The sequence below is a fragment of the Vombatus ursinus genome, unplaced genomic scaffold (assembly GCF_900497805.2).
Source record: "Vombatus ursinus unplaced genomic scaffold, bare-nosed wombat genome assembly UNPS02014847.1, whole genome shotgun sequence".
NCBI classification, from domain to species: Eukaryota; Metazoa; Chordata; class Mammalia; order Diprotodontia; family Vombatidae; genus Vombatus; species Vombatus ursinus.
In genome coordinates this window covers 1,622,162-1,635,844 of record NW_020954625.1, presented here as the reverse complement: position 1 = coordinate 1,635,844, position 13,683 = coordinate 1,622,162, and the positions used below count along the sequence as shown (strand labels likewise).

General features: G+C 46.2%; 1 protein-coding gene across 1 annotated transcript in view; it reads right to left on the bottom strand.

The window, feature by feature from the left end:
• The window catches only part of TMEM266 (transmembrane protein 266), a 92,215-nt gene that overhangs the window by 63,961 nt on the left and 14,571 nt on the right, over positions 1-13,683 (bottom strand). Inside the window, exons 3-4 of the mRNA XM_027840565.1 lie at positions 6,715-6,869; positions 1,285-1,358 (exon numbers count right to left, since the gene is read on the bottom strand). Coding sequence (XP_027696366.1) covers positions 1,285-1,358; positions 6,715-6,869 — 229 coding nt within the window. The remainder of the gene's footprint in view (positions 1-1,284; positions 1,359-6,714; positions 6,870-13,683) is intronic.

The following is a 13,683-nucleotide window of genomic DNA, read 5'->3' as shown; positions in this document are numbered from 1 at the left end:
TTCACTTACAGTCATCATCTCCCACCTCCGCGCCTTTGTACCGGCTGTGCCATGTGCCTGGGCGGCCTCTGCCTCACACAGGCTCTGTCTTTCTTTGAGACGCCCCTCAAACACCACCCCCGGCATGAAGCCTTTCCTGGTTCCCCTACCCACCAGCTGTTAGTGCCTTCCCTTACAAAATACCTTTTATTGAAGGACTTTGGATATAGTTGTACTTATTTACTTTACATTTATGCTATCTCTATCTAGATACCATCCAATTGGCTTCCTCTGTAACCGCCATCTCCATCTATGTCCCACTGACTCTCCCACTAGAATACAAGTTCCTTGAGACCAGGGATTATTTAATCCTTTTCACTTGTAGCCGCAGTGCCTGACACACGTGTTTATGTATTAAGTACACAGTAGGAACTTAATAAATGCTTGTTGAATCGATTTATTGTCAGGCTCATAGTCATAGATCGCAGATCTAGAGTTGAAAGGATCTTATCGGCCATCTACTCCAACACCTTGACCCCATTTTACAGATACAGAAGATGAGGTCAAGAGAAATTAGGTCACTCGAGCAAAGTCATTTGGACTGAAAGGGACAGAGGCAGGTCCTCTCACGCCAAAGCCAAGCTCCTTCCATGACAGCACATTGCCTCTAGATCAAAGCATGCTGGCTTGATAGGACCATCCAGAGATTGGTCTGTCAGTATGGCCTTCAGGAACCCTGGATCACTCCATAGCAACCTGAAGGTGGACCTTGAAGGTGGCTGGACTTGTAAGGCTTTGTAATTAGCTCTGTCTTTCTGCCCAGAGGGCCTTGACATTTCTAACACCACCTCCTGCTGTATTTCCTGGTCAAATGCAACTCATGTTCTCTATAGCCCTGGTGATCCATGAACTTTTTTCCTTAATTCTTTGATAAGCGGATTTCAATATAATTGGCTTCCTTTGAAGTCTTATGTATTTGATTTTATGCATTTAGAACCATTAGTCCAAGGAGGGGTCTGTAGCTTCACCAGACTGCCCAAGGGGTCTAGGACACAAAAATGGTTTTAAGAACCTTGGACTAGGGAGGCAGAGAATCTGACTAGCATCCCAGAGGCCAGAAGAGAGAGGACAGGTCTTTTACCGAATGGTATACTTAAAGCTAGAAGTAACCTCAGAGGTCATTGGCTCCCAGCCCCTCAGATTACAGATGGGAAAACTGAGGCCAGGATAGTGAATGGCTTGCCCAGGGTCACACAGCTAGGAAGTAGCTTTCTTTCAAGAGAAGGGCTGTAGTGTTTTACCTACCTCTGAGAAGAACACAGACAAGATGACCAGGCTGATCCAGTGACTGACTCCAGCAAACTGTGGTGAATTTGAAACTGTAAGGAACACAGCACAAGAAAAAAGCCGGGCTTAGGACCAAGGAGTTAAGTGTAGGGAGGTGGCGTCTACAGAGTAACTAGGTGGCTTGGAACCAAGGGCAGTTCTAGGGCATGCAGGGAAAAACCCAGTGTGGGATCATCCCAGGAATATGGTGTCACTGAAGTTAACTGATAGAAAACCTCAAAGATGATCATGAAGGAAAACGGAAGGGCAAGCTGAATGTGTGTGCATGAGTGTGTGTGTGTGTGTGTGTGTGTGTACGTACAGGGCAGGGAAAGAAGAACAAACAGCTCCTTTGCCTCGATGACAATGGGAGGCTTTAAGAGCTAACTGTGGGAAGATGCTCCCAGGTCTTCTTTAGCACCAGCAAATGGAACCATCATCACCATCAGACTTGGGGGCAGAAGACCTGGGTTTGAATCCCAACTCTGACTTATTGGATGTGTGATCTTAAGTAAATGAATTCATGTATTGAGACCTCAGTTTCCTCATTTGTAAAAGGAAGGTCCCTTTCGGCGCTGATGTTGTATGAAATCCCCCAGTAGAATGTAAGCTCCATAAAGGCAGGACTGCATCATTTTTGTATTTATATACACAGAACCTGCCACAATGTCTGGAACACAGGTGCTTGTCGACCAGTGGGTTGACTCTTGACCAGCCTCTTTCTCTCTCTGAGCCTCAGATTCCTCATGTAAAAAAAAGAGGTGGGGGCATTCTGGGGAAGTCTAAGGACCTTTCTGTCCTAACATTGGTGACCCTCTTTCTTTTTTTTTTTTTTAGGCAGTTGGGGTTAAGTGACTTGCCCAGGGTCACACAGCTGGTAAGTGTCAAGTGTTTGGTCTGAGGCTGGATTTGAACTCAGGTCCTCCTGACTTCAGGGCTGGTGCTGTAGTCACTGCCCCACTGAGCTGCTCCAGTGATCCTCTTTATCTCTTCTAACCACTGCCTAGAGCCAGCCCCATCCTCACCCCTACGCTATCGAAGGTGCTGGCCTTGGTAAATTTCTTGTCTCCACCGTAAGGATGTTGGGGGAAGGAAGCTTGATATGGAAGACCCACCAAGGAAGCCTAAGTCTGGAGGCAGGGCTGGTTTGGATGACTCAGTAGGGACCTTGCATGAACTTCTGTCTGTGATAGGATCACAGGGATCTCAGTGGCCCTCTCATCCAACTCTTTTCTTTTATAGATGAAGAAACAGACTCAGGTGGGTGATGGGATTTGCCCAAAGTCACAGAGGTGGGATTTGGGAAGCCAGGTCCTTTGGGGTTTCTTTTTTCTAAACTCCAAGTGTCAGAACTAAGGAACTCCCCTAAAGGACAAGGCATAGGAGTGACATCTCAGGGATCACCTTAGAAAGAGACGTTCAGCTGTGGCACACCTCCAAGGCCGTCCTATGTCTCTTGCTGGGACAGGATGGGAACCTGACCATTTAGCCTCCTCATTTCTGTATATAAACATCTCTAAGGAATGAGGAGCCCAGAGTGTAGGGCTCTGATGAGGAGGGAAGGCTGGGTCACACAGCCCAGTAGGAGACCCTATCCTACCAGGGGGCAGCATAATGGACCTAAGAAACTGGCAGTGGGAGAGGAGGAGGGGAATAAGGTACCAAAAGGAATGATCATAGGATTTGGAGCCAGAAGGGACCTTGGAGGCCATCTCATTCAACCCCTTCATTTTACAGGAGGGGAAACTGAGGCAGAGGGAGAAGGACCTTGCTCAAGGTCACACAGGGAGTTTTAACTAAACTTGTGATTTCATCCATGTAGGGAGCTCCCAGGTGAGGAAGCATCTTCTACCAATACAGGTTGGTTTATAATCTAAAAGATTTACCTACAGTGCTGGGAAACTAAAGGATTTGCTCAGACTCACACAGCCAGCAAGCATTAGAGGCAAGACCTGAATCCGTGTCTTTCTAGCTCTGAGGTTGGCTCTTCTGCCTCTGTTATTAATCCCATTTTACAGATGAGGAAACAGAGGCTCTCTGAGATTAAGTGAGTTGCCCGGGGTCACACGGCCAGTACGTGTTGGAGCCCTGGTCTTGCTTGCCCACTGTGCCGCCTTCTCTCTAGTAAGACTAGCTCCCGTTTCAGGTTTATAAAAGACTCTTCTCAGAGCCTTGTGAGGCAGATAGCGTGAGGATGCTTATTCTCCATCATACAGATGAAGAAGTCGAGGGGTGGGGCAGGGCAGGGGTTTTCAGAAGGATGCACTGGTCTCTGCTGTCCCTCACACATGCTTCTTTTGGGCATCTTCACTGGCTGTCCCTGGAGGCTGGGATTCTCCCCCTCCTCATCTCTGCCTCGTGGCTTCCCGGCTTCCTTCAGAGACAGCTAACACCCCAGCTTGTGTAGGACGCCTCTCCCAGGCCTCGTCAATGCTAATGCCTTCCCTCTGTGATCACCTCCAAGTCCTCTTGCTGGGTCTGGCTTGTACTTAGTTTTTGTATGCTGTCCCTCCTCCCCCATTAGACTGGGAGCTCCTTGAGGGCAGGGGACTGTTTTTGCCTTTCTTTGTATCCTCAGTGCTTAGCAATATGCCTGGCACATAGTAGGTGCTTAATAAATGCTTATTGATGACACAGAGTCCTCTGGCTCCATGATGAGGCTATATTCAAATTATAATAACACCAGAAGACCTGGGGAATGAGCACCCTAGGAAAGGGGAAGGGAAGGGAGCATTTTTATATAGCACCTACTATGTGCCAGGCACTGTGCCAAGTGCTTTACAATTATTATCTCATGTGATCCTCACAACAGGGGTATGTGCTGTTCTGTTATGATTCCCATTTTACAGTTGGGGAAACTGAGGCAAACAGAAATTGAGTGATGTGCCCAAGATCACATAACTAGTAAGTGTCTGAGCCCAGATTTGAACTCAGCTCTTCCTGACTCTAGGCCCAGAGCTCTAACCACTGCGCATGCCTAGCTATCCCACAGGGAAGGTAAGGACCAGATCAGTGGGGCAGTTAACAGGGAGAGGATTTGACTTTGTGGGTACATTCCTTTTAGGCCACTGTGGCCTTATGAGCTCTGCCCCTCAAACTACCCCTGATTCCTCTGGGCCTCAAACTGCCTGGGGGGTCAGGGAAACCGATCCAGGGAGCTGAGCATCTGTGTGATTCGGAAGGGACCAGACTGAGAACATAAAACTCTCTCCATCCGTTGTTTCTCAAACGAATTCCTGGGCCGTTTTTTTATTTTTTATTTTTTTTTTTTATGGCTTGTTTGAGAAGAGCCATAAATCTCTGGCCGTACATTTTATGGAATTTAAGATGCCTTTTATGAGCTGCCATTGGATCTCCCACCAAAACCAATCTCCTGGACACTTAATTTTAAGCCAAATTCCAGTCAGTGTCTGCTAGGTTCTTAGCTCTACCCAATGACTTGGTTACAACCTGAAGTAGCAAGGGACCTATGGAGAATTCAAGGCATGGAACCAAAGTCTCCGTTACGATTAAATTGCATAAAAATCAGACAGTGTGTATGGGGGTGGGGGGAGGGAAAATATAATGTGCTTTAATTCAAGACAGGTTGGCTGACTATAAAGCCAGTGTCTGTCAACTCCACGCCGGAGAAATACTTTCACTGGGACCGAGGGACCACCAGGCACATTAAAGCCAAATGGGTTTGTCCGGTAGAGAAAGTTGGTCTGTTCTTACAAGCGTCCTTTGTTAGAAAGGGCATCCCTAGTGGAGGTTTCAAGGGGCCCAAAGATCAGATCCAGAACTGAAGAGGACAGTGGCTGTGGAGCCCTACCTCCTCGTCGCACAGCCGAGGAAACTGAGGACCAGGGAGGTTTAGAAACTTGCCCGAGGTGATGTGTAAGTGAAATTTGGACCCAGGGTCAGTGTCCGGCTATGTCCTGGGTCACAGATGAGAGAGAGTTGGGCTCTTTGGTCCACTGACCAAGCAGAAAGCAGAGGAGGTCTTTGCTTGAATGGGAGGGTCATTTGTGAACTCTGGGAGTGACCTCTGCATTGAGCTGAATTACTCTGATTGTGAGGTGATGGTAACTATTCAATCTAACCGCTTGTATTCCCTTGTTTCTCCCCCAAGCCCGACGCTGTTTGTTGGAGGAAGGTACGGTGAGTCAGACAGCATAGTGGATAGAGCACTGGGTCTGGAGTCAGGAAGACCTGAGTTCAAGTCTCATCTCTGACGTGATGTAGCAATCTTGGGCAAGTCACTTAACCTCTGTCTGCCTCAGTTTCTTTATCTGTAAGACAGGGATAATAATAGCACCTTACCTCACAGGTTTGTTGGGAGGAATAAAAGAATGAGCACATGTTAAGGTTTGCAAACCTTAAGACACTATATAAATGATAGCGATTATTGATGATGGTGGTGGTAGTGGCAGGAAGAGAAGAAAAGGGACAGCAAAGACTCTCGTATGTCAGATCTTTGAACGCTGTAATTCCAATTGGCCAAGGGGCCAGGGAGCTCCTGGAGGCTGGGGACCTCTGAGGTTCAAAGATAGGGGAATTTAATCTGGTAAAAAAGTCTTGGAGGGCTAAAGACAGTTCCTCTAGCCCTCCAAGGGGAGACAGAGGTCCAGGTAGATGTGTGTCCTTGACACTCAAGGCCCCTGCGGGCCTGGACACTTTTTTGATGTCTTTTAAGGGCATCTGCAAGGACAGAAGGGTTTGTTTCAAATGGTTCCCCAAGCCCCTGCCATATTCTCCAGAGGGCCCATATTGACAACAGGTTCACCTGGTTCAGCAATGCATAACTTTCTCACAAAGGTGAATTCATTAAACTTTAAAAGGTACCTCCCTACCTACCAATGGGGGTGGGGAAGAGAAGGGAAGGAAACTCACCTGAAACAATTTAAAAAGCACATTCCACACAGGGTCCCCAACCTTTTCCTGATGAAGATTTCCCCCAAATGTCCTCACATTCAGGAGAGGGGAGTGTGAATACAAATTATTAAAGGGGTCATAGTGGGGACTTCTCAGAAATCATCTAATTCAATCTCCTCATTTTTCAAATAAGGAAACTGAGGCCCAGAGGAGCCAAGCGACTTGGCCATAGTTCTCCAGGTAGGAAGCGTCTGACCTGGAATTCGAACCTAGGCCTCTTTGGCTCCAAATCCAGTTTCTGTTTTCCCCCTGCCCTACTGCAGGTGAGGAGAAAATGGCTGCTGGTCAAATTTGGCTGCTGTGACCATCTCCATGAGCCACCGGAGAGGACACACTGGCATTGGCTGGTCTGGATCCCTCCCCAGAAGGGCACGAGTCCGAGCCACAGGGGACGCGCTGCTGCCTGGGGACCCCTGCCCCATGCAGGTCTGCATGGAATAAATCCAAAGACAGACGTGGATCCGTACACATACATGCCTCTATCTTGCTACTCACACTGGAGAGCTTTTATGTCTATCAGCAGCTCCAGCGTCAGGAGAATCACCACCAGAATGACGCAGGCCACCAGGAAGCTGTTGAGACTCGCACTCAGTAAGAACACCTGCCACACGGAAGCTCGCCTTCCACAGCACGGTTTCAGCCAACTGGACCTGGCGGAAGAAGATGGGGGAGGGGAGAAAAGCAGCTGAGCGGGTCGCCCAAGGTCCCGCCAACGTTCCAGTCCTGGTGTTGCCACTGACTCGCTGTGTGACCCCGGGCAGGTCTCCTGTTCTCCCTCGGCATAGGGAGTAGCAGAAAAACACAGGGAAAGTGGCCTGAACTGATGCAGGATAAAGCAGTGAGTATGACAAATATGAAAAAACACTAAGAGAGGGACCGTAAGGACCAATCTTGGTCCCATTGAACAAGTAAAGAAATAGACCTTCCTGCTTCTGGCAGAGAGGTGGGGGACTAGGGGGGCCAAATGCTGCATACGCTGTCAGAGACAGGCGCCGTATTGGTTACCTCTGATAAGCTGTTTTTATTTGTTATAAGGGAGGGGCTCAATGCTGATGTAGGAAAGGCTTATATACAGAAATGACATAAAAACACCAGGCAATAAAACACATTAAAAACTAAGTAATATTTCTTTGTCCTGTGCTAGGTTCAACGTGTATGGGTTTGTCATGAAGGTTTATTTGCCATTTGCTATGTATGCTCTTTATGGAACCGGAATTTGGTGGGAAGGAAGTCAAGCCTTTGACATATGCATATATATGTTACATATACATACACTATACACATGTACACACATATACATGTGTGTATATTATACACACATATACATGTGTGTATATTATACACACACACACACAAATATGTATATTCATTTCTTCCTTTTAAGGTATGGGGATTAAGAACTCTGCTTGAACCTAACATTACTTCCCCTAGACTAATAATATTTTTGTGGGGGGGAAACAGATATGATTCTGACCCTGTCTCAGACCCTTTGTCTGAGGAGAGCAGAGTAACCAGCTTCCGACACCGATCTCCTGCTTTCCTTCTGGGAAGGAATCAAAGTCTCCCTTGGAGAAGTGTGGGTAGAAGAAATTCTGGAGATGTTATACATATTTATGACTCCCTATGAGTTATATCTGGGCAGCTGGGTGGTACAGTAGATAGAGTACCAGGTCTGGAGTCAGGAAGACCCGAGTTCAAATCTGGCCTCAGACACTTATTACCTGTGTGACCCTGAGCAAGTCATTTCACGCTTTTTGCCTCAGTTTCCTCATCTGTAAAATGAGCTGGAGAAGGAAATGACAAACCACTCCAGTATCCTTGCCAAGAAAACCCAAAGGGGGTTTTGCGTGTTGTTTCCTCTCTTTAGACTGGGAGCCCGGGGAGGGCAGGGACTGTCTTTTGTCTTCCTTTGTATCCCAGTGCCTAGGACAGTGCCTGGCACATACTAGGTGCTTAATAAATTCTTGTTGTCTTGACTTGTGTCCTAAGGCCCCTTGGAGTTCTAACACCGGGTACTCAGGGTCCTGATACTGACTGTGCAAGTAACACACAGAGACGGAGATCTGATGAAATGTGGGAAAAAGGAAAGACTGATGTGGCATGGAGATGTGTCTGCCTCTACTCTCCAAGACCTAAAATGCATCATAGATTTAGGACCAGAAGGGACCTGGGAGATCATTTGTTCCAACCCCCTCATTTCACAGATGGGGAAACTGAGGCAGGGGCCCAGTGACTTGCCCATGGTCAGACAAGCATTGGAGACAGAGTTTGGATACAGGGCCTCTGAATTCAGAGCCTCCATCACTGGTCTGCTTTAGACCAGGAATGAACCAAGCAAAAGAGGAGTGGAGCACCACCGTGTGGACAAAAGACATCCCCCTGGTGTGGGAATCCCTGAAGAGAAGGTTGGAAGCATTTGGGTGAGGATCAGAGGAAGGAGGTAAAAAAGTCATAGCCAGAGAGCAAGGCTATTGCAGACCTTGATGGGTAGTGAGCTTCTCATCACTGGAAGTATTCAAGCAGAAGGCCAGGTTTGGTGTCGAGGGAATTCCTGTCAGTGTATTGTGTGGATGCCCTGGCCTCTAAGGTCCTTCTCAACGCTAGGATTCTAGAGGGACTCCCAAAAGTTGAGGCTGTGATCTGTAGGAGTGGATGCTGGCAAAGACTCAGGAGTTGTGTTCTAGTCTCAGATCTGTGGCTGGGTGGCCTTGGGTACAACTTCTGTCACCAATTAGCCATGTGGCCTTGGGTGAGTCACTGAGCCTCGGGCCTCAGTTTTCTCAGGTGTTAAGTGATCTCCAAAGACAAAGTCAATGTTTCTAGGAGTCCAGAGCTTGGCTTAGAGTACCACCCCCCCCCCGCTCCCCCCACCCCTTCCCCGCACATTCTACTCTAGGGATAGAGAAATGGAGGAGGCAACAGGAAGTAGGAAAGGGAGCATGTTGTAAAGAAAAAAAAAGGCCAAGAGACTCGTGTTCTAATCTGGACAATGTCACTAACTTGCTGTGTGACTTTGAGTAAGTCACTCCTCATCTCTGGGCCTCAGTTTCCCCATCTGTAAAATGAGGGGGTTGGCTAAGATGACCTCCCAGGTCCCTTCTAGCTCTAAATCTTCAATCCCATGCAGATAGATGATCTTAGAGCTGGATAGGACCTTAGAAGTTATCAAGTCTATGTTCTCCCCTCCCCATTTTACAGATGAAGAAACTGAGGCCCAGAAAGGTTAAATGATTTGGCCAGGCTCATGCAGCTGGTAAGTACAGGAGGTAGGATTTGAACTCAGGTCTTTCTGACTCCAAGTCTAGCACTCTGTCCACTGTGCTAGCTGCATGATCTCAACCAGTCAATAAGCACTTATTAACTGCTTACTGTGTGCTTACACTGTGCTAGGCATTGAGAATACAAAAAAAAAAAAAAATGAAATAGTCCCTGCCCTCAGGGAGTTTATATTCTAAGGCTTGTCCCAGCCCTCTTGACCTCCTGGGCTGGCTGGTCAGGTACAAAAATGACAAATCTTTGGTTTGAACCAAAACTGGTGGGAATCTATTCATTCCAGTGGAAAAGTGAGAGGGCTGTGGGGCCCTCGTGGGTACTGAGGAGGTGAGACAGGACAGCTTCCCCCAGAAGCCCCGGCCCAGACATCCTGAGGCAGACCCTGGTCCAAAGAAAGCTGCACAGCATTCTCCTGCATCTCAAGATCTCCGGATGTTTAAAAATACCCTTGGTTGAGATTACGTCTTTGTCCTTCCCTCTCTGACTCATGCCTTGCCATCTCACCTACCGGTGTCTCTTTAGCACTTTGGAGAGGACCCTCCCTCACCAACGTGACACTTCCTGCCTGCGAGGCCAGGATCCACTCGGTCCCATTTTAATCTCTCACACATCACACCTCCCCTTCTCACATGGCCTCCTGGCTGCCTCAGCACTTTCTCCAGGACCTTCTTCCCTCCTCTGCCCTTCTCTCTCTCTATTGACACATCCTTCATTCCTGGAAAGGCCATTTTAAGACTCTCTTGGGGATGGAGCTTTTATTAGGTTCCTGAGCCCCACTCCCTCCATCCAACATTAAACCAAGTGGAATTGGCTGTGCCCCCTGGAACTGACAGCAGCTGACTGCCATCTGAAACTGCAGCCAGGTGCACTCCGGTGGCGATAAATAAAGAGGAGGCCACCTCCCTCCCTCAACACCGGCGTGTTCCACTTACTGGCAGCTGCATGGGGGGTTTTGGCCTTTTGCCTCAACTCTCAGTGGGTGGAAGTTGGGGCTTTGTTCTCCTTGGGAATCTGTGCAGCTAGACAGGCTGGGCAGTGCCTTCCAAAGTCTCCTTAGTAGTCACACAATGAAAAGTCAGAGGCAAAGAATGTCAGAGCTGGGAGGAAACCCAGAACAAAGAATGTTGGAGCTAAGAAGAACCTTAGAACAGAAGATGCTGGGGCTGAGAGGCACGTTAGAACAGAAAATGTCGGATCTGGAAGGGACCTTGGAACATAGAATGTCAGAGCTGAAAGAGACCTTATAACAGAATGTCAGAGTTGGGAGGGTGGTTGGAACACAGAATGTCAGAGTTGGGAGGGTAGTTGGAACACAGAATGTCAGAGTTGGGAGGGTGGTTGGAACACAGAATGTCAGAGTTGGAAGCAATCTTAGAATATAGAATGTTAGAGCTAATAAGAACCTTAGGAAAGAAGATGTTGGGGCTGAGAGGGACCTTAGAACAGAGAATGTCAGAGTTGGGAAAGACCTTAGAACACAGAATGTCAGAGCTGGGAGGATTGTTAGAACAGAGAAGGTCAGAGCTGGAAGCAACCTTAGAACAGAGAATGTCAGAGCTGGGAGGGACCATAGATATCGATTAGCTCAACTTTCTCATACATGTTTTTCACCTGAAAAACAAGATTTCTCTATGTAAAGTCCTCTTCAGGAAATCTTACCAGATCATATATAATTTATACAAGGTGAAGCATATGTATACATATACATAAATCACTTTAACCTTCAGTTTTAAAATTGTATTTAAATGCATGTCTATTTTTCATTTCCCCTTAAAAGTTAGTCAGAATCAATACCAAATTAGAAGAAAGGCTAAAGATAAGAAGGTCTATCATATGATTATCTTACTAACAACCTAGCTTATTCAATATGCTATGCTAGGTGGTGCAGTGGATAGAGCACCAGACCTGGAGTCAGGAGGACCTGAGTTCAAATCTGGCCTCAGACACTTACTAGCTGTGTTTGCCTCAGTTTCCTCATCTGTAAAATGAGCTAGAGAAGGAAATGGCAAAGTACTCCAGTGTCTTAGCCAAGAAAATCCCAAATGGGGTCACGGAGAGTCAGACACAACTGAAAAAAAGACTCAACAACAACAATTGATTCTGAAAAATGAGAAATGGATAAAAGTGAAGACATTGACTCTCCTTATCACCTTCCCCTAGAGAAGTTTAAGCAGTATTAAATAGTCACTACCATGAGGAGACCAAAAATTATCCAGACACTTCCTCAGTCAGCAAATACTGGGTATCTCAGAGAGCAAACACTGCTCTTTAAGCAGAAAGACACGACAACCTAGTACTTAAATACTTAGAGTATAAGTTCATATGGAAAACATCATACAGGAGGATTAGGATACGGGGTGGGGAACCTGCAGCCTTGGGGCCACATGTGGCCCCCTAGGTCCTCAACTGCGGCCCTCTGACTGAATCCAAACTGCACAGAACAAAGCCCCTTCATGAAAGAATTTGTTCTGTAAAACTTGGACTTGGTCAAAAGTTCTCCATCCCTGGATAGAAGATGTGTTGCTTCACAAAACTGAAAAGCAATAAAGGGAAGGTTGCTCATCAGTTAGGGGGATAACTGAACAAGTTAGAGATACAAATGTAACAGAATATTATTGTACTATAAGAAACGACGAAGCGGATGGATTCAGAGAAACCTGAGAAGACTTGTATGAACCAATGCAGAGTGGAGTGAGCAGAGCCAGAACAATTTATACAGTAATAGCAATATTGTAATCAACTTTGAGAGACTTAAGAATCTGATCAGTGCAATGACCAACTCTGATTCCAGACAGCTAATGATGCTCACCTCTTGATATGGAGTTGATGGACTAGAGGTGCTGAATGAGACTGACATTTTGGGCAAGGCCAATAGTTTGATTTCTTTTGCTTGACTATATTTACTAGTTTAAAGTGAAGTCTTTTTTTTTCTTGGAGGAAAGGAATGGGGGGGGGATCAGAGGTTAATGATAGTGATGTCAAAAAAAGAAGAATAGAAAGAAAAGACTAACACTGAAGATTTTTTTTAATGTCCAGGGAAAAGCAGAAGGAATTTTAGAGAGGAGACACAGAGAAGTGGGAAAACTTTAAAGCAATAGGTTGAATTTATTACATATTTAAAAAAAAAAACAAAAAACAAACAAAAGAACCCCCAATACTCAAAGCTTCATATAATAAAGGTACAATTCTCTTTTTCTATTCTTTGCATGTTCATCTACACTGATGTTTGTCAAGTTCAAAATAACTAAAAAGAAAAAAAAGAGAAAAACAACAAAGGGGAAAATGAGGCTATAGAAAGCTTTCTGGGAGTGTGAACTATGCCACCTGATGCCCAGAGAATTTATGAGGACAACACACAGATCTGAAGATCTGAAGAGGAACAGATTTGCCAAAGTATTTCTACTGATCTATTGTCATGGATAATAGTGGAGTGGCCACCACATCAGAACTCATAAGAAATCATTATGTGATGATATGAGGAAGTAGAAATAAATGAAAGAAAATTGAGTCAGAAAGAGCAGCTGGACCCCGAACGAAACATGTGCTAGAGGTGACACAATTGAAAGGCATTTGGGAATCCATTTCCAAGGTGACTCAAAGAAGGAAGATTCCCCCTCCCCACCAAAATCACATCACAGGACATGATTTCAATCCCTCCTCTGTCGTTTAACGTGACCTTGGGTAAGTCACTTGTTTCCTTATCAGTAGAACGAGGAGGTTCAATTAGATGATCCCCCAGGCTTCTTCAAGGTCTCTAATCCTTGGGAAAGTTCGCGGATAATCTTAATACATAAGAATACGTCAGCAACCACAACCTATATGCTAAATTTTCTCATCTTGGCGTCCTGGGAAATATTAATCATAAGAGCTAGGCTGGTGTTAGACAAGTGATCTCTCAGTCTAAGCTGGAGCATGCTCAGGTGTTGAGGTGAGGATGAGCTAAGGGTCAAAGCCAGCAGCCAGCTTGCACCGACTCACAAATGCTGACTCTTACATTTTCAGGGTGAGCATTTACACCTCAGAAATCAGCAAACGCTACAAATGAGGGCTTGATATATTATTCCTATGATTGCCTAGACTTAATGAAACAATGGAGAAAATGTTCCTAGGGCAGATTAAACTGAAAAATGTGTCTTGTGTGCAATCCTGCCCACAGAGAGCTGGTTAAACATTTACCAGCACACTCCTGGC